The sequence below is a fragment of the Colossoma macropomum genome, unplaced genomic scaffold (assembly GCF_904425465.1).
Source record: "Colossoma macropomum unplaced genomic scaffold, Colossoma_macropomum, whole genome shotgun sequence".
In the NCBI taxonomy this organism is placed as follows: domain Eukaryota; kingdom Metazoa; phylum Chordata; class Actinopteri; order Characiformes; family Serrasalmidae; genus Colossoma; species Colossoma macropomum.
The window spans coordinates 352,081-373,697 of NW_023495942.1; the positions used below are offsets into that span (position 1 = coordinate 352,081).

The following is a 21,617-nucleotide window of genomic DNA, read 5'->3' on the forward strand; positions in this document are numbered from 1 at the left end:
TTAAACAAACTGGACCAACAGTGCAAGCTGGTTATTGTTTGAAACAAACTGGACCAATACTGCCCTTTAGTGGTAATATTAAAACAAAAACGGAACAACATCACCCTCTAATGACATTGAGAAACAAACTGGACCTACACTGCCCCTCTAGTGGCAGTATGAAAAATCTGGTCCAACAGTGAATCAGAATCACTTCATTCCGCCAAGTATGTTACACATACAAGGAATTTGTCTTGGTGAGTCACACTGCGTGACATGTAATATACTAACCTGACCAGGCAGCGCACAGAATATACAAGGTTAAAGTGAAATAAATTACAATGAATAGAAAATAGAATAAAGAATTGATAATAAAAACAACCAATGTGAAAGGAGCTCAGGAGATACATATGAGACGTGTGGATATCTGTACATACGCAGATATGGATGTCTGTACAAATGTAGGTCAAGTAGACGTGAACTATACGATAAGAACATTTGTAAAAATGTACTTGTACAGTAGTGCAAATAAGCATTCTGCCGCAGGAGGAGTTACACTGTGATACATAAGGAAGGTTTGTTGGTTCAGTTTAGGTTTAAAGTGCAAAGTGTCCACTGTGGTTAATAAGAGCTGCAGCTTTGGGTAAAAGGCTGTTAGCATGTCTGGTTGTACTGGTTTTAATGGCCCTGAATCTTTTATCGGAGTGGCTTGAAACGTTGACAGATACATCCAATGATCCTCTCCACTGTCCTGATTATGGCTCCTTCTTGTGAGGTGGTTATGGATGATGGTGAGGATGGACTCGATGATGGCTGTGTAGCACTGGATCGTCAGACGCTGGTTGAATTGATTAATTGATTAATATTACCAAGCCTTTTAGTGGTAATACGAAACAGTAACCTCTTGCATAAAACATCTTAAGTATTTATCTTAAGTTAAATGCTCAAGGCATACATTTAAAGCTGTACATTTACATTTAATACACTGTCAAAAACTTAAGTGAAAGGTACACTTAATTGAAAATTACACTGAATTTACAATTATGGATTTTTTCACTTTGTACTTGAACATTTGCTTGAAGAGATTTTACGAAGCTCACTTAAGGTAAAGGGAAAGTTTCAAGCCAAGATGGTTTGTCCGCAGGCTCGTCCAGTGGGAATTTGAAACAATATGAAATGAACTGGACCAGTGAACTGAACCAACCTGATTCAACACCGCCCTCTAGTGGTAATATGAACCAATCTGATTCAACACCGCCCTCTAGTGGTAATATGTACCAAGCTGACTCAACACCTCCCCCTAGTGGCGAACAGCAGCATCGCGACAGCAGTTTAGTCAGAGAACTTGTAGAGAGGAGAATTACCACTCTGCAATGTCTTCCGGTTTTCTCAAACGCTAGAGGGCGCTCCCGAGTGAGTCCAAAATGAATGGGTTGATATGGAGCATTTGAGCAAAATCATAGTTTATAAATGCTTAAACATTTTTAATGTAAAAGAATACAATAATTTCCTGAACAATGACTAGCATAAAACATTTTAACACTGCTGTTATGTTTTTAAGAGCTTTTAAACTCGAGTTATAGGAGTTTAAATCTACACCTCAGACATGCCCATGACGTCAGTGAGCGAGAACAGCCAATGAGCTGCTCCGCTCGCCAACCAATCAGCGCTCACAAGCAGTATTACCAGCCTTCTGCTGCCCAAGACCTGTTTGCTGTAGAAAAAGGGAAACATATAGGTAAGATTTCTTTGTTTTTTAGTGAAATACATCCTTCTACTGTCTAAAATTAAACAAACGTTCTGAGTGATTAGAAACTGTTTTATCTTTTCGTTTTTAGCCGTTGAGCTCCATTCACTCCCATTCATTGAGGACTCACTGTTTTTGATGTGACGGGAGGAATGGGGCGTGGCCAGGCTCATCATAAACCGGCTCTGGTTTAGTTTCGTTTTCCAAACATCACACTGACACTTCCGCTGGGAGTTGCGGAAGAGCGGAAGCGGCGCAGGCGCGAGATTCGTACAGATTTGTTCGTTCATTTTCGCGCCTCATTTAACGCTTGAGAGGCTTCGTACACAGCTCGGGAGCACATCGAGGTAGACAGATACTAAAAAAGAAATAAAATTCAGAAACGAAAAGGGTCGCATGCTTTTACACTTACACGAAAAAATAACGGTGGCCTCTAGAGCGCCTCTGCAGAACACACACTCAGTTCATTAGTGATATAACTACACTGCACGAGACGGTTCGAGTTATTAAGCTGTTTTGCATAACTTCGCTTCACTGCGCTGTTGTTCTGGTTAACAGGCAAATGAATGGGAGCGAACCTCCAGATGGATCCGTTAGACTTTCTAAACAAGGAGGATCTCATTCGCTTCTTTCACTGCAAGAAGACGGAGATGTCCTGCATGGAGGAGCCAAACATATTCCTGCACCAGCTGAGAGACCATAATCTGGTACCAGAGAAACTGTACAAGGCAAGAAAGAAAGGAAGAGTCTGTCTACTAATGTCTTTTTCTCTGTCTGCAGTTAGCATGTGTAAAAAAGCTTTCTGTCTTCAACTTCTCTGCAGTTTAGTTGTAATTTATGATGTTTAATAACAATAGGAATGTGTGTTATCCTCTCATTGCTTCAGTTTCTGTTAGATTGTAAGGTTAAAGGGGAAAATGATTTGTCAAAATTTCTCCATAGTTCAATCATTAAGATGTAAATAAAGTCATTCAGTGCGGTTTGATGTGAAGCAGTTCATTGCAGAGAAACTTGCAGACTCAGACGTCTTTACAGTGGTGGTGATGGGAACCAGGGGTCGCCATGACTACAACACAAATATAGCCACATTTATTTACTTGTCAAAATTATAAGTCAACCTACGTATGTGTTCTGAGCTTATAGCATTTTGTGCAAAAAAAAAAAATAATAATAATAATAATAAAGGTCAAGCCCAAAATACTTGGTTTTTACTAATGGTTTTTGGCTGGGAGAGTCCAGATTTAAACCCTATAGAGAACAGTTGATCTCACATAAAACACAAACTAACTTGGCAGTGTTTTTTAACTGTTTGAAGCCGTCAATGCTGACAATATAGACTCTCTGTAAAAGGTTGTCTGCAAGTTTGCCCACTTCAACATTTAAAGAAATCAAAGAGAACAGCTCCTATACTAACTCCTATACTTTACTTTATCTACTTCTTAAATTCTTGCTAATTTACTGGCTAATGATTTGTTTTTAAGACCTGTGTAAGTTTAATGTTTTGCCATTTTGGCCTTTTTTTTGCATGGGAGTATATATGTAATTTTAATAATGGTAAATAATATTAAATTTGGAAAAGAAAAAAAGTTTTCTTTGTGGACTATTTTGCCTTAGAACACTCTGCATCCACCTCTGTGCTATGAAAGTGTTTTGTTCTAGGCCAAAACCTCATTGTAAAACTAATGTCTGAGGCATCAAGCAGCTCATTCGTAACTATTTCAGGTAAAAAACTTTCTGTGAAGCAGTTTTGGAGGCATTAAATTCTTCAGACGTCTGGTTCCCATCACTACTGCTGTTATACTGCATCTCACATCAAACCACTCTGAATGACTTTATTTACATCGTGGCCATTTAACTTTGCAGAAGAATTGGTGGAGTTAACTTAAATTTAAAAATCATACATTTTTCTCCATATCAAAACTGGAGAGCATTCAGTTGTCTCAAAATAGACATATGTTCTACTAATACTAATAATGTCTAATATATTATTGTCTCTCCTACTATAACCTCCTAAATAAGCCAGCTATAAACATCTAATGCTTATGTTATTATAGATCTATTGCTTTGTCTCTGTGTGGTGTTGTCTCTGTAGAAGGTGGTAAAGATGAGGTGTAAGGAGAAGAGGAAGGACGGTGTTTATCAGATCTTGGACTGGCTGGAGAAGGAGAGAAGTGACTCTGTGTACCTCTTTTGGACATGTGTATTCAAAGACCACATCCTGCAGAAGTACCCAGTTCTCCGCCTGCTCAGGAACAGCCTCATGGATGGTCTGTACACTTAGCATGTTGACTTTTACATTACTTCATTCTCAATTTATAAAAAAATACCTACAGTACTGTGCACGAGTCAGACACCCCCATTCAGTTACTTAATTTCCAGGTAAATCAACCATTAAGTACAAGTTATTCAATGCTCAATGTCAGACAAAAGCAGAAAAATATATTTTATAAATCATACAAAAGCTTCCAACCCTAAGTATAATATTATAACTATCGGTATTAATTTGTCTACTCTTTACTTTGGTGCACCTTCTGCCACTTTAACTCTTCCAGCCTTCCCATCTTAAAAAAACAACTCACTGACATTATATTAACCTTCAAACAGACACTGACATTCACACAAGCATATACCTGAACACGTCAGCTGCCTTCAGATTTCTTTCTCATGTGGCTCTAAAATGGTTAAATGAAATAACAAGTGAAAAATCAGGAGTTTCCAAAACTGGAGTTATAAAAATGATTACGATACAGAGAAATCAGGCTTCTAACAACCACACAAGACCTGGTAGACCATCAAAATCTTAAAAGCTTTCATCTTTGAGAGGGAGGAGAAAATCAAGCTCCACTCTTGATTCAGATTTGAAGAATCTACAGGTGTTTCTGTCCATCCTTCCACCATGAGAAGACAATTCAACAGAAATTTAGTTGTTAAGAAGCAAAAAGCAGAAAATGCAACTTCTAAGACTGAAATTTGGAGGTGTGGAAAAATATCCCTATAGATTTCTATGAAAAACAAGCCTTCTGAAAAGGATGGAAGCTGTAGGGTGGACTGAAAAATGTTATATTACATTAATTATCGCATATTTAGTTGTAGAAAAAATGAAAGACTTACTTATTGACTTACTTATTTTGACTGATTATCTGTATTTTTCATCACAGGCTCCTTCCGGGTCTATGAGAATCTCCCTGACCCAGTTGGTCAGACAGAGAGAGAGAACGAGCCAGCCCAAATCAAAGAAACTACAGCGAAGGAGAAGAAAAAAGGAACAAAGAGAAAGAAAAGTGCTGAGGAGACGGAGGAGGACGAGCAGCCGGGCCCATCCTGTCCCTCCACCCCCAACCTGAAGAAACCTGCCAAGAAGCTCATGTTCTGTGAGTGTGTGACATAGTGCCATTTGTGTTAAGCACAAGAGTAACCACAGCTTCCTCCAGCAGCCAAATCAGCAGAATACAGGAGAATTTCTTCAGTAGAACAAAAGACCAAAAACTGATCCTAGATCAGATGTGCTTCTGTCAAATCATTATTCAGAACGAAGCTGTTCTTCATACATACTTCATCGTGTTCTTCAGAGAAGACACTTTGATGAACATAAGGTTTTAACATGTGTGTTAAAGCTTAATATACCCAAATACATGTAAAGGATTAGCAGAAAGCTGTTTTATCTTAACAAAACTTTTGCAGGTAATTCGTTTTTACATCTTTAAACTCTTTTTCCATAAGAATTAAACAGGTTGATTTTGTTTCTGTTTTGAAGACTGATATATTTAACGTACCTCTATGCTGATTGGCTCTCCTATAATAAACTTCATTCTCCCTATTTTGATTGGCTCTCCTATACCAAACCTCATTCTCTCTATTCTGATTGGCTCTCCTATATTAAACCTCATTCAAAAAACGTCCAGAGCTGAAACAGTCCCTATAAAGTCAATGTCATTAGGCAGAGTGAACCATCATTTGGCTAAATAGGTGGTTGTATGTAAATGTGACATCACTAAAACAATACATTTAAAATGGATTGTTTATGCATCTTAGTTTCCATATACGTCCTGTTGACTGTGGGAGTGAAACTTTATCACTGTTTATATTACTACATCTAAAACTCTTTTGTTTGAGCTTTCAATGATATTGGCTGTTTAATGGAGGACATTCCAATTTGAAAAAAGTTGTCCCCAATGTTTTGATGAGTTGATCAAACCTCTAGTCCAGGGGTCGGCAACAGCTGGTTTTCTGATACGTTTAATTTGCACCGAGAAGCTGTCAAACGCTAAAAAGTTACGGGGTCAGCTTCTCGTGCGCCAGCTTCTTGTTTGATTTTCCTATTCCACTTTAAATAGAGCAGCATTTAAGGTGGAACAGGAGAATTCAAAAAAGTGGCTGGCGAATGCGAAGCTGACTTCAGTCTCATAACAAACCCGACATTAAGAGACATTTTACAAGAAACTGTTCTACTTTTGTGGAAAAGTTTCCTGCCGGAGATGCAAAAAGAAGCGGCTATAGCTGAGCTAAAGCTTAAAGCAGAGCAAAGTAAGTCTGTGTTTTATATAATACTTTTTTAGCCTATAGTGCTAGTACATTAGCACATACTGAGACATATTTACAGCCAATACGTACATAAAATGTTGTGGCTTCCAAGGTTGTTGAAAGGACAAAATGGCTCTTCTTAACATTTGGGTTGCTGACCTCTGCTCTAGCCTTACTTGTACTGGCGTACCCTACCATTTTATTGTCTATGCGTTGTTAATTAATACTGTCTTGTTTTACTTTTATCTTTCTTTCTCTCTCTCTCTCTCAGCTTCTCCAAAGAAAGGAGACAAAGGGGATATTTGGACATGGGCTCTGTTTAAAAGTCACCTACCTGTCACATGTGGAGATAAAGAAGGCACTCTCTATCGTGACAAGTTGGCCAGAGGTACACTTCCCAATGTCAGTCCAGTATCATGCTTCATTAAAGGCAGCAGATGCCAGATGAGTAGAGATGGCTCTGCTTTTATATAGGCTTATCTCTTCAAATTAGGGCTGCACAAAGTATCATTTTGTCGCTGTCCAAATAAAATATCTCCAAAGTAGTAACTTTAAAGGAGAAGGCAAAAACATTCTTAATTTTTAGTGTAAGTCACTGTAAAGAGTTTTTTGGCCCATGTACATTAAAATTTCACACAGTGTAAATGACAGCTGCTCTGTTCAAAATACAAACTGACGACAATGGAGATAAGGTTTTTTTTTGGACAGCAAAGATTTGTTAATCTTTATTGGGACATCGCCTTTTGCAGTGTTGATATAGCAGAAGGCGGCATTATGCAGATGAGCCCTCTAACCAATCACAAAGCACTTATTAGATTGACCGGTTTGAGTTGTTAACAGGTGTTATTTTTCTGTGTGCCTCAATTATTTTTGGGACTCCAGCTTTTTCACTCATTTTCCCTTGAAAATGGAAGTGGGTTATTATATCTGAACTCTGAAAAATGGATAATTTAAATTTAACAGTGGTCTCTGACTTTTGCACAGTACTGTTTGTACAGATTCTTTGTTTTGACTTTGTACTCACGTAGGAGGGAAGTGTATTCTTTCAAATCGCCGCTGGTTCACCCCTGCTAGCTTTGAGAATTTTGCAGGAAAGGGCAGAAGCAAGAACTGGAAACTCTCCATTCGCTGCCAAAAAACTCCACTGCAGAAACTTATAAAGGTAAGTACATTGTACGTAAACTACAGATTCTAGAAAGTACAAAAAGTAGCATATAAATCTACAGAAATGATTAAATAAGGTGCTTAAAGTACACATTGTAGGTCTATAACAGAACATTAAAACACTCTTTGTTCTTTTTGTTCATGTTTTGATTTATTTTCGGTTGTTATTTGCACTAGGGATGTACAATTTTACATTAAGTTGTCAGTATTGTGACATGTCATGATTATTATAAGTGGTTCTTGAGCTCTGAACAAAACATGCAATATGACCAGGGGTGCCCACATTTTTGCATAAGACTGTATCAAATGAAACATGTTAAAACGTGTTGTGATGTTATATTTTTGTCATGTCACTCATTCTTACTATGCGCCCATTTCACTTTTTTCTGAGAGAGACAAAAATGAATATAAAATTGTGACATTTCTAAAAAAAAATATATATATATGTATGTATTGTATGTACATTTCTTTTCCCTGTTTTCTCCCTGTTTCAGGACGGCCATCTACAATCTCCACTCAGAAAGAGACGCTGTGTGAAAGAGGTTATTTGCCCTTTTTGCTGATATTAATATTTGGCTTTCCAGTTCTACATGATGGATTTCTGCTGATAAATAATGGCTGGTTTCTCTTCTTGCAGAGTCAGCAAGTGCTGCTTCCTGTCAGTTCCTCTGAAAGCTCCAGCCCTCGTCAGTACACACAGACACATGCCAAACTTTTCCTGCGCTCTTTAACCTCTTAAATTGCAGGGTTATTATTCAATTATTAATCTTAAGACTAGTGAAAATTTCTGACGAAAACCAAAAATTAGGCCTAAAACCGAAAACAGAAAGAAAGAGTTCTTTTATATGTAATTTGCTGTCTTATTTATGCTTTTGAATTAATATAATACTTGCTTCAAAGACGATAATCACCATGTTGGGAAAGAGAACTGAGAGAATTACAGGACTAATTTCATTTTAAATAGCAAGCTAAATAATTTTAAATATTAAAGGTTGTGAAATTATGAAAGTATAACACTTCATGGTTGCCTAACAACTTTCAGAATCAGACAAAAAATTTTATTACAAAAGATATTGAGTTACTCAGCATTATTTATATGATGTCCCTTAATTAATATTTCATGAAATCAGTTAAATCAAATAAGCATGTAAGTTTAAGACCGTGTAGAATGCAGTACAGTTGATCTGCTGCTACTCAAACTGTTTGTGCATTTTAACCAGTTTAGGAGAGCGAAGTACACAAACACTATTTATGATAAATGATATGACACTGTAGATCCATTTAATCTTTTTTTTTTTTCGGTCCAAATTTTCAGCCTTTTATTTCCGGTGGCCGAAATTTCAGTGCATCCCTACTTGACACTTATTATTCAGTAACTGCTGCTGAATAATAAATTAACCAAAGCTTTATTACACTTCTGTAATATAAGAATAGCTCAGCCAGTTTGCCTTGAAGTCCCTGTAGTTATTTTAAGCCATACTATATAATAAGCCTGAGATTTTATGGGGTTAATTATTCAGCAACTATTATGGAAGTAATATGCATGTTATGTAATAATGAGTATGAGGAATTGAAGTGCAGACATATACAGACCCTTAGAGTTTAAGGGGTTAATGGGTTGATTATTTATGTAACCCTCTCAGATAATTTTCTGATGATGAAAATGATTCAGGTGAGGTTTGTTCAGAAGATCAAGTGTGAGTGAGCTGCTCCACCACTGTCTGTTAGATTCAGAGTCCAGTGCAGAAATGGAGCATTCAGGTGAAGAAGTTCTGGAAGAGCAGAGCGAAGAGGAAGAGGAGGAGAGCGAAGAAGATGAAGCAGAAGCAGAAGATGAAGCAGAAGAAGGAGAGACAGGACCGGTGGATCCATCTCTGTTTCAAACTCCTTCTTTACCGGTCAGGTGTGGTTCTGTCAGCGGAGTTTTATATAAATGCAGATTTGCCTCAGGTAGGTGTCTGTATAGTTTGGCCAAAAACTTAATGTATACATTTTAGTACACATTTTGTAGTTGACTTGTTAGGTGTCTGAAATTTGCTTCTTTAGTTTTGCCCTGGAGCTACAAGGCTAGCGACTGCGTCTGGGGTGGGGGGAGAGGGAGGTTGGAGTTTTCAACTATTTGTTTAGCATCTTTCTGAAGGCTCCCTAGTGGCCTAAGGAGTAGAAATGAACTTGAATACATTTAATTAACATAAAATATATTTTCCCTGTAACTCATTTATCAGATTAACTAGCACACTGGCTATCTGGCTCTCTGAGTGTAAAATATTGTAACTCTATGTTGAGCTGCTAGTGAGCAATGAAGGGCAAAAGGGGAGGGGAGAGAAGCCCTAACCCTGAAACCAATTTACCCTTCTCCACAGAGACAACCATGTCCAGATAAAACTGCAGCTTTCTTTTGCAAACTAATATGCATCGTGTGACAGCACAAGGATTTTTTTATCTCACTTCCAAGCTCCAACAGTGGCCTTTTGTGAAAAAAGATAGTTGAGGAAACTCTTTATAATTATAATTTTATAACACTTAAAAGAATAGTCCAGCGCAAAATCAAGTTTATGTGATTTTCTACTTACCTCAGATGAATCAATCAGCCAAGACACATTTGATTTTCAAAATTTAGCTAATGTAGTTTAGAAATAGAGTAGCTAGGCCTACGGTACTTACAGACACTGGAATTCAACGGTCATCCAAATCGTTTCCATACATACATGCCAACATCTTCACATATGTGCTTCAAATTGCACTGATAAGCTACGTAAACTAGTTTTTAAATAACAGTAAAATAGCTTGGATAGACCTTATTTAATCATTTGAGGTAAAACTGGATCATTGTATTGTTGGGACCAAGGGCTTTCCCCTTCAACCCCAGGCCTCCAACATAATATTATGAATAAAAAGAAATCTTTTAATACTGGCTAAACAGTTTCACTAATAACTGTTTTAAGTCTAAGTTCTTAAAAGATGTCAAAAAGGAAAGAGTCTTCAGATGCTGACTTTGTGGAAGAGGAAAAAAGGCTTCTTCTTTATTTCAGCATCAGGTGGCACAGGGTCTTGAGAGACCCAACTGCGCAAATACAGTGTTCCAAACAACAGTTTATACCATTTATCTGGGGTAATTTGATATCCCCCCACCTTACTTGTCAAATTTTGATATTAGCTCATCTAATAGGTGCATCTCTTTGTCCATCAGTTTGACCATCTCATGTTGCTCTCACTCCTAAAAACTGGTTTCAGCAAGTTTTTACCAGTCTGCTTTACCTTTCAAGGTCAACTTGCCCGTCTCTTCACTGGGTCAGTAAGTACACACAGGCCTGTCAGTGTCTAGAATCTCCTGTGCAGGCAGACTAAGGCCGACCCTTTGTGAGAGAATTAATATTCTCTGTTAGCCAATACTACCTATTTGGTTATTGATTACAATCTCTAATCTATTTGATTACTGATTAAGGGAGTATTTATTCAAAGTCTCTGTAGTGCAGGGCCATGCTGTAAAATGTCGCTACGCAGGTACTTAGCGTTAGCACTGTAATACCTAAGGCTTGCTTACTATAAGACAGAGAAAAGGTAAACAATGCTTAACCCAGGTTCAATTCTTCAAGGTGTCATCTGTAAAAATGTACATGATGCAGGTATAGATTTTTTTCAACTGACAATTACAAGGAGGGCATCCAGTGGGATGTTCTAAAATCTACAGCTGTACTATATAGATTTTAATGGATGACACCTCAAAGCAATGAATCTGAGATAAGCACTGTTTACTTTCTCCGTCTTCATTGTGCTTACTTCTGTCATGTCATTTGTAGATAGAGGAGGTCCTTGGTAGGTCCAGCATCTAACTGGTGCATTTCTTCATGTGCATTTTCAGGTTCAGACATATATGTTTGAGTATTGATTGTATAGATTTTCTGAGTGCTTAGCTTCTCCTCTTACATTACCCTACAGTGTGCCTGTGTTGTAAATTCCCCTGGTATAATATTTGGTTGTCTTGAGTTTTATGATACCTAATGAATGGACTGAGTCCAGTTATGCTAAATGGCTGCCCATGTTTAGCTACTTTTTTTGTTTTTGTTTTAGTAGTTAATGGAAATTCATACTGTGTTCTTGTCTGCATGAACTGAATTAGGGCGTGTATTTATGAAAATGGCTTGGGTGATCATTGACTTAACGCTTTGTTAGCCTAGCAGCTGCAGTTCTAAACTAAAGGAGTAAAATTTGAACACCATACATGTCTGACTTGATTAATGTATAGTATGTATAACATGATGCACATGATATTTGAAATGTTTTACAGTTATAGAATGAAATCTAAACTAGACACTAAAGCTGTATGTTGGTCTTCTGCAGGGTCACGTAGTAAAAGCATTCGCACAGAGGAGTGCTGGCTCACTCCGGAGGAGTTTGTGAAGCAGGAGTTAACGCTGATAGACGGGCACTGGAAGAAAGATATTCGGTGTCATGGCAAAACATTAAACTACCTGCTGAAGGTAATACGAGAGATAGAGAGATAATAAAATGGTGGAAAGCACGTATTCATTCACTGTTCTAACTTATGAGTTACCAGGGCTAAAGTGCTGGATTTCTAAGAGATTTTAATAATTTTACAGTTTGCACACCTCTGGTCAAATGATAGATATTTTTTGATTTTGTAAGTGAATATAAGTTAATATAAACGCATCCTCTATCAAATTTAAATATGGCATTTCTCTGCAAAATTTAGGGCATAATATCTATTTATTTGCTGAATTTGACGTACTGGAAAAAACATAAAAAACTTTTACACAGGCCACATTTCATTTTTTTTGCAAATTTCATGTGTTAAATCCGGGATATAAACAGTAATTATGCATTAAACTGTGCAGAAGTGTGTTCTCTGTAGATGATGTGTTAAATTATGTTCACTTAGAAAATCAACAAGACATCCAATTTGAGCAGAGATGCACAAACATTTTGTATATGATTGTATTTAGAGACATAGAGAGTAACAAACAGTGTGCAGTAACTGCATAAACTGCATAGTGACAGGTAGCTGACTGGATTTCAGCCATTATGCTATTATTCTTTTTATTCATTTATTAATTACTAATAGTTAATTAGCCTTCCGCCCAATGACAGCTGGGATAGGCTCCAGCACCCCACCACGACCCAGAAGGATAAGCGGTTTAGATGATGTATGTATGTATGTAATAGTTAATTACTAATAAGTTTTGTTCCTGTTCCTTCTAAAACAGGTTACTTTTACAAATGTTGTATTTTAACATATATTCATAGCTTTTTTGGGGATGTACGATGATATCATAGTCATATCGTTATTGGCAAATAATTGCTTTTGGAAAATGCCAGCATCAAACAGATGTTTAGATTTGATTGATATTTCAAACTGATATCTGATGATGTATTTATTGTGCTCTGGAAGAGCAGACAAATGTTTATGTTTGTGTCCTGCAGAGGATGTGTTCATATATTTTCACTTAGAAAATCTACAGCATGTAATTTGACTGGGTCAAATGTTCAAACTTTTGCATACACCTTTATAAGCAATGGAGGGGAAGTAAGAAGAAAACATAATGAAAAAAGTAAGAATAGAGCCCAAAATGTACTGATTCAACTCATCATATCATCATTTAACAACATATCAAGGGTGTTGTTAATGCACATTTGCATACAGATGAAACAGCCTTCTGGCATACTTAGAGTAAACATCAGCGAATATGCACAGTGCGCAGATAACTTTTTTCACAGTATTTTTAACAGTTTGTAGGAAATGACCTCGGTTCATAAGATTCTTGCTTATTCATTCATGTATAATTCTTCACAAACACAAATATAGACTAACATGTACATGTTCTGCTTGTAGAAGAAGATCCTGTCAGTACATTCCCTGCTGTGTATTTGTAGTCTATGCAGTTCTAATGACCAGGCTCAGGTGAGCGAGTCCCATTCTACGAAATGATTACATTTATACACTATCTTTGAAACATACGTTTCTTGCTTGAAACAAATTGTGATAATGTGCTACACAGATGCGCTGTATCTTCTGTAAAAAAGTCAAATTTTCATGGCTATAATTGCTGTAGTTTTTAAGTAGAACAAATGGAGCGAAACATATGGAGGTGGGCTTAGGACTGAGCCTTGGGGTACACCTTTAATGTGACCACTAACATGAGATTTTAATATCAATATTATCATGAGGACTTTTCTATAACTTTTAAAAGTTGGTTTAGTTATTTTAGTACATGCTTACTAAACTATTATCACTGTTTTTCAGAATCATACATTTATTGAATGACTTTGTTACTAATTTTAATTTCATGCATTGAAAAAAAAGAGTTAGATTTACCAACATTTATTATATGCAGAACAATATTACCTTAGTAAGCATTTATTCTGGCTTCAGCTCTTTTATCTGTATATTCTTGTGTAACCAGCAGGACCAGGATAATGATGATGAGTGCTTCATCTGTAACACTGAAGGTGACCTGCTGTGCTGTGATGAATGTCCAAGAGCTTTCCATAATCAGTGCCATTTACCGGCTGTGCAGGACGATTCACTGGGGTGAGGGGAAAAGATTTTAAAACTCTGCTCAGGACAGATTTTGTTAGTTCAACCACACTATGTCCACTAAAACAGTTTTTTTTTTTACCTGTGGGCCGCAGTCTCCCAGTGGGGCATGGTGGTATTGCTAGGGGGCCATTGAAAATGAATTGAAAATATGACAAAGGTCCAATCCCATTTCTTATTTTTACCCCACCCCTTGTTTTCGAGTGTCACCTTGCCTCTTGAGTTACAAGGGGTAGTGGTTGAAACCTTCCCCTATGAAATGGGACGATTCTGAAATAAAGAAGGACATTACTTCATTAACAGGCTATTAGTGGTGCTCTATAGACCGCCAGTCTGCAGTGATAGCAGAGGAGCCTCTGAAAAACCTCTGTTTGGAGGGCCATGTAGCCCTAACACTTCGCCCTACCCCTCTATCTCAACAAAATTCGGGACACCCTACCCCTTGACGTGAATGCGCAAAACAGAGGGGTACTTAGATAGAACAGATACGGTCTTATTTTCAGTGCAAGTCAATGTAAAACATTTGGAATTCATCCATCATGGTTGAAAGGCTACAATGTACAACACTGAAAAACTACATGTAAGTTTTTCAGTGATCTTTGAGAACCGATAATATCCACAATGTGCTCAGAAAAGCATGTTGCGATATATGTAACAGTAATAATAAAAAAATTTCAGATTACTCACCCCTGTGGAGAACGATACTTTTTCACAAGTGTTATGTGCTAATTACTCAATTTAAGTCTTTGTGTTTGTGCAGAGAGAAGTGGGTGTGCACTTTCTGTGTGTTGAAGGCTAACCAAAGTTGGTGGCAGCCCACACAAATGACTGAAGAAGAAGCTCTGGGCAGTTCCATTTCTCAGTATATTCTGGTAAACACAGATAAACACACATACAAACACATGTATACAGTTACACACATTCATATTCAGCATTTCTAAATTTGTGTGTTTGTGTGATTCTTTGTCAGCATTGCCAGTATTTGCTGTTGTGCATGTATAAGGAGGATATAGAGCATGTGTTCACTGGAGACCCCACTAAAACAGTAAGACTGTCACTTTAAGACTTTTATATAGTTATCTTTACATTCACCTTTCTTTACACTGTCCATCATTCAGACCATCACTAGTTTCATAAAGTACAGTGCTTGTAGCACCGGCAGATCAAGATGATTTAATGTAACTCATTAAAACAAACTGAGAAATTTTGTGGAAAGTGCAGGATCTGAACGTTCAGTCCACACTATTATACCATTACTGACCTGTATTACTATTAGGAAAGTGATTACTGTGCACTCAGTCTTGTTCTGCGGAAAGAAAAAACATGCTTTACATTTTTATTATTTTGTCATTTTTTTGACATCAAAGTAAAAGAAAAAAGTCTGACTCAAATTTGTAGAGGTACAGTCCTATGAAAAAGTTTTGGCGCCTGTCCCTGGTCAAATAACATTAATTTTCCAAGTAAAAATAAGTCAATACATCCTCTACAGAGAACTCTTCTGGCCAATTTAAAACACAGTTACTATTTATTTGCTGAATTTAACATATTGGGAAAAAAAAGCAGAAAATGTGTCTTGTGCAAAAGTTACGGCACATTTCGTTATTTTATGTTTTCTTTCTTCCCCAATATGTTTAACTTGTGCCCTAAAATTAGCAGAAAATGGCATAAATAAGTGTATTATCTGTAGAGGACGTGTACTCATTTTCACTTAGAAAATAAACAACGTGTTGATTGTCCAGGGGTGTTTAAACTTATGCATACAACTATAGCATGTGCACTGAATGTAAATGTAACTGTGTGACACAATTAAACAAAGTGAACATGGTGTTTTTTTAGTGAAAACTGATGAGTGAAAACTGTACTAAAGCCAGGATTCATTTTCATTCATTTCTTTCAATCTCTGTGCTGCTCTTATGCAGATCTCAGGCTACAGCAAAGTGATTCCTGACCCCATGTGGCTGGACAGGGTGAAGACAAAGCTGCAGAACAAACAGTATAAAACACTGGACCAGTTTGTGTCTGACGTCAGGCTCATCTTTCGCAACTGCCACAACTTTAATAAGGTGAGATACAAACAATGTAAAGTTTTGTGCAAACGTTCGAGCACCCCTGGCCAAATTATGTACTTTGTTGATTTAGAAAGTTCACAAAGAAGAACACAAACTCTGCAGTATATTTAACTTTTTTTAATTATTATTTTTTATTTAATAAAACTTTTAGCACTTGATACACTTAAGAATTTGGGAAAAAAAACAGTAATTGTGTCATGTGTAAAAGTTTAGACACCCTGTTAATTCTGTACTAAGTAACGGCCCCTTTGGCAGATATCACTGCTTGCAAAGGCTTTTTGTAGACAGCTGGGAGTTTTTCTACTCCTGTTTTAGGAATTGTCACCCACTCTTCCTTGCAGAAAGCAATATTCTTGGGCTGTCTTGCATGCACAGCATGTTTACGATCTACCCACAGACTTGCAACAGTGTTGCAACTGTGAGGGCCATTCCAAAAGCTTCAGCTGGCGTTTCTTGAAGTAGTTTGTGGTAGATTTTGAGGTATGTTTTGGATCATTGTCTTGTTGTGGAAGCCATCCTCTTTTCAGCTTCAGTTTCTTTTGCTTCCATAATTTGTTGATATTTATTTATACTTATTTATTGGAATCCATTCTTCCATCTACTCATTTCCTGTGCCACTGGCTGCCACACATCAAAGCAAAATAGATCCAGCTCCAATGCTTAACAGTTAGCAAGGTGTGCTTTTCATCAAATGCTGCTGCATGTCGTATGGGGGGGGGTATTGCTTTGCATTTCTGGCCAGCATACTAGCAGCTCTGTTTTCTTGGTCTTCTTTGCTTTGAATTCCACAGTTTTACTTAACTGCCATTTTCTATTAACATTTTACACAGTGGAAATATCTTTATATAGCCTTCTATTGCTTTGTAGGCATCAGTTAGCTTAATTTTTTATATCCACCCTTTTTCTTTTTTTTTTTAAAGTTAATCATGCAAATAATAACATTTACAGAAGAACATTATTTTTTAAAATAGTTTGATGCAGAGGTTGTTGCTAATTTCCACTTCAAAAATCAACAAAATTTATTTATATATACAGTTTTGTGCAAAAGTGTTTAGAGTTTGAAATTTAGATTTTAAAAGCTATTTATTTTGGTAGTAAGTGTTTAACATTAATACAAAAAATATTGATTTTGTGTGTCAGTGTGCATATTCAAGCATGTCCAAACCTCTCTTCATGATAGCCTGACATTATTTGTAGTTATCTAGTACCTAGTTTATCTAATCAATACTTCATTAAATTGATGTGCTGCTGATTGAATTTAAAAGATACAGTGATTAGAGTGAGTGCACTGAGAAGTCAGGAATCAAACTGCATTCTTTTAACTGATATATTCATATTTTTAAAGCAAAAATAATCTTCACTGGATTTACCTTCATTTGTAGTAATTCTAATGATATACACTGCTTAAAATTGTCTTGGGACCCTCTGATTAATATCTGACTTTATAATGACTATATGAGTTGTGACTATTTATTACTTTCCAAGCTAAAGTTAGAATTTATTCCTTCATTAATAAAATTGCAAATCAGGTGAGTTAGATGGTGGCTTTTCAGAAGTAGTATCAGACATCTCTGGTTTACACATGACGTGTGTGCTTTTGGATTAGTACCCCAACGTTTTTTAAGTAAAATTAGGGGTTTGGTGAACATTTTCTAGTTTGCTATTGAGTCATTATATTGATTTATATATATATATGGAATTATGCACTTTTGAGTGCTGTAAATGTAAAAGATAAATGATGATAAAAGTGTCCCAAGATGACCTCTGAATACTGTGTGGTGTTTATATAATGTTATATATACTCACACGCCACTTTATTACCTACCTTGTATGTACACTCATCCATTTTATCAGCTCCACTTACCATACAGGTGCACTTAGTAGTTCTCCAGTTACAGACTGTAGACCATCTGTTGCTCTGCATACTTTGTTAGCCCCCTTTTACCCTGTTACTCACTGGTCAGGACCCCCACAGGACCAGCACTGAGCAGGTATCATTTGAGGAGTGGATCATTCTCAGCACTGTGACTCTGACTTGGTAGTATTTTGCGTTGTAATAGTTACTAATATGATAAATGTAATAAAGTTTTTTATTATCTAAAATTATAATTTGGTTGCCATAACCTATTTGTTTACTATGTTCTCAATTTAAGGCTAAACATATTGCCTATTTTAAGCCTAAGCCTAAGTACTGTTTTCACTCATTAAAACAAAATGTTATGATATCTTTCTCCCTGTCTGTAGGGCAATGATGTGTTTGACAAGTTGGGATCCAGACTGGAAGAAGTGTTTGAGAAGGAGTTCCAAACCATCTTTGACATCCACTAGCACCTCTCCTCAATCAGGAACCTTCATTTGTTTGGACATGAAGTATTAAGCAAAAAAGCCATATAGAACAGAGAACAGATTTTATGTGTGATACAGTAAAGAAAAAAGGAAATTTTACAGCGTAATACTGCCTTACATACAGAACATGTTAGAAAATCAGTAGCACTTTCAGTAATAAACGGAACTACACGCAAAATTAAATGATTGGCACATTTGCAAACAGTTTCTGTGGCTATTAAAACTATAAGCTAATATTTTGTTTTTGCACATGGTTTGACAAAAAGCTTTTCAAAAACATATTGGTTAGTTTTAGTATTAACCAATTAAGAGTCACAATACTAAAAACACTTTAATTTGTAAAGCCAGTTGTAAAGCAGTTTGTTGCTGAAATGGTTGATGGTCCCAAGGGATCGTTTAGTGCCCCACCAACCAATCATTTTGCCCCACTAAAACCACTACATTTTAATACATACTTCTACAGAAGCAGGTGGCAAACACAATAAAGTGAAACTGAACTTTGTATATAAAGCTATATCAATTAACATAGGAGGGTTTTAATGTATCACATGTATTGGCTGAAATTAAAGAATGAACTATAGACTGTAAAAATGCTTTGTCAGTTAAAACAATGACTTCATGTAGTAACAAGTAATATAGTGATTAGTAATTAAGCTAACTAGTTTTATTGAACTAAAAGAATTAATACAATTAATATTACAATTAAAACTGTTGTTCATTCAAATGATTTATTTAGTTTTAATAAAACTAGTTAATTTAGTTGTTACCCCTTCTTTTTAGGTTGAACTGACAAAGACAGTGTATGTCGTGGGACGATAAATTAGATTTCCTAAAGACCTTTGATGATTTGTTGTGAGTGTGAGGCTGGTTTGGACAGATATACTGTACATTTCTTGCTTTATATATTCCAGAGGTTATTTTTGTTTTGTTTTTTGATTTTCTTTTATTATTATTTTGTGGCATATGGATATGCTGTACCCCAAACTTCCCTTCCAGCCACTCAGTGGGTTTCAGATGCCCTGTTTCTTTGTATTTCAAATGTACGATTGGTTTCATCATGTCTTGCAATAAAATGTTTATTTAAAAGATTTTCTTTGGTTTGTCTGATTTTTTTGTTATACATCTTGTTTAAAGATTTAAAATTGCCTTTATAGTTCATAATCACACAGGTACACTAGCCTTAAAACATTTGGAATGACTGTTTTCAATAAACTAATCTGGTTGCAGATAAATGTGTAAAATGTTACTGCTATAATAGGCCTGTACAACTTCAAAGCTATCAAATAATTTGTAGGACACCATCAAGCTGTTGTGAAATCTCAAGGCAAATAACTTAAAAAAAATGAGTTTATATATTAAGTACTATATATTATATATTAGTACTATATATTAATTTAGCATTTATTGAATTCTTGAAATATTGAATAAACTTTATGCTGAGGAGTCAATAATTCATTGCATATAAAATAATGAAAATTGTTAATTTGGCAAATGATTCTAAAAAGGGAGAAGAGGTGTAGCTAAAAGACCAAATATGTTATTTTAGCAGGAAGTACTGTTCCCCATAAGAATACCAGGCTGAGGTAAAGGATGTAGGCTCCTCCTTCACTCAGGCTTAGTACTGTGACTGGGATTAAACATGAATAAATATTTGCATTAGGTGAACGTGTGCATATTTGTGCAAGAGTGTGAAAGAGAAACCTGAACAGTGTACAGTACAGCCTTTTAGGTTTTTAGATTTTCAGTATATGGAAAAAAACAGGAAACACATTTAACAGAAAAATACACAGAAGCCTCAACAAATCTAATATCATATTTTGTGTCCATACTTTGCCTTTATTACAGCTTCCATTCTTGTCATACACCCACCATAAAGCACTAGACTTTTTATATACTGATTTAAAAATGTATATACATTTGGCTGTTAATATCACTGAATGTTAAACTTTGACCCAAAGTATTGAATTAACTCAAATTTAGAACAGCTGACAAACTAAACACAAAACCTGAAAAGGGAATTCCACCGATTTTTCAAAATGTATGAATAATTCAATCACTGAGATGCACAAACCTGATTCCAAATAAGTTGGGATTAAATTTGATGCCAGCAATATTTAAAAAAAGTTGGGATGGGTTCATGTTTACCATTTTCACATTACCTCTTCTATTAACAAACTCTGTAAGCATTTGGGAACTGTAGTTTTGAAAGTGAAATGTTTTCTCATTCTTGCTTGATATTGGATTCAACGGCTCAGGTCGGGGTCTACTTTTTGTTTTTTTTACATTTCATAATGTGCCAAATGTTTTCAACAGGTGACAGGTCTGGACTGCAGGCAGGACAGTTTAGCACCTGGACTCTTTTACTACAGAGGCATGCTGTTGTAATACATGCAGAAAGTGGTTTTACATTGTCTTGCTGAAATAAGTAAGGACTTCAGTGAAAAAACGTTGCAGTATATGTTGCTCCAAAACTTGTAAATATCGTTCAGTATTAATGGTGCCTTCACAGATGTGTTAGTCACCCATACCATGTGAACTAATGCCTCCAGATACTATCACAGATGTTGGCTTTTGAACTGTGCGCTGTTAACAAGCCGGATGGTGCCTCTCCTCTTTAGTTCAAAGGACGCAGCGTCCATGAATACCAAAAAGAATTTCAAATTTTGATTCGTCGAACCACGGGACACTTTTCCACTTCGCCTCAGTCCATCTTAAATGAGCTTGGGCCCAGAGAAGGCGAAGGTGTTTCTGGATCCTGTTTATGTATGGTTTCTTCTTTGCATGGTAGAGTTTTAACTTGCATTTGTGGAGGCAGCGACAAACTGTGTTCACAGACAGTGGTTTTCGTAAGTGTTCCTGAGCCCATATAGTGATTTCCACTACATAATTATATCTGATTTTAATGCAGTGCTGTCTGAGGGCCCGAAGTTCATGGCCTGCCAATATTTTTTTTCACTCTTTTTCCTTGCATACAGAGATTTCTCCAGATTCTCTCAGTCTTTTAATGATGTTATGTACTGAAGATGATTAAATGAAGTTCTGTCTTTCACAGTGTGGTGAATCCCTCCACATTTTTACTTATGAAAGACTCAGCCTCTTTCCAACTTTTTAAAATCATGTTGCTGGCATCAAATTCAAAATAAGCATATATCTTTCACTTTCTGTGAGGGAGAGTTTCGAAACATTAAATGCTTAAGAGTTCTGGTTCATATCACTACCACTGTGAACAATTCTG

At 36.3% G+C, this 21,617-nt stretch overlaps 1 protein-coding gene across 3 annotated transcripts; it reads left to right on the plus strand.

Moving 5' to 3' along the window:
* Window positions 1-1,665: 1,665 nt before the first annotated feature.
* sp100.1 (SP110 nuclear antigen, tandem duplicate 1) lies at window positions 1,666-19,470 on the plus strand. Of its 3 annotated transcripts, none has more exons than XM_036564144.1 (16): window positions 1,666-1,717; window positions 2,285-2,454; window positions 3,819-3,993; window positions 4,885-5,097; window positions 6,519-6,635; window positions 7,276-7,409; window positions 7,906-7,953; window positions 8,049-8,097; window positions 9,140-9,361; window positions 11,753-11,892; window positions 13,263-13,331; window positions 13,834-13,961; window positions 14,728-14,839; window positions 14,938-15,012; window positions 15,887-16,030; window positions 18,281-19,470. In XM_036564144.1, exons 2-16 carry the CDS (start codon window positions 2,293-2,295, stop codon window positions 18,362-18,364), a joined length of 1,872 nt encoding a protein of 623 aa, XP_036420037.1. In that variant the 5' UTR covers window positions 1,666-1,717; window positions 2,285-2,292; the 3' UTR covers window positions 18,365-19,470. The 3 variants fall into 3 exon arrangements, with proteins under 3 accessions (XP_036420037.1, XP_036420036.1, XP_036420038.1); XM_036564143.1 differs by lacking the exon at window positions 1,666-1,717 and adding an exon at window positions 1,938-2,073; XM_036564145.1 differs by lacking the exon at window positions 1,666-1,717 and adding an exon at window positions 1,938-2,073 and having other exon boundaries at window positions 13,837-13,961.
* The last annotated feature ends 2,147 nt before the right edge of the window (window positions 19,471-21,617 follow it).

Excerpts from the sequence above, each read along its gene's own strand:
- sp100.1 (XM_036564144.1), top strand. The coding sequence starts at position 2,293 with ATGGGAGCGAACCTCCAGATGGATCCGTTAGACTTTCTAAACAAGGAG. Across the intron at positions 2,455-3,818 it reads TACCAGAGAAACTGTACAAG|AAGGTGGTAAAGATGAGGTG; the intron begins GCAAGAAAGAAA and ends TTGTCTCTGTAG. Across the intron at positions 7,954-8,048 it reads AGAGACGCTGTGTGAAAGAG|AGTCAGCAAGTGCTGCTTCC; the intron begins GTTATTTGCCCT and ends CTCTTCTTGCAG.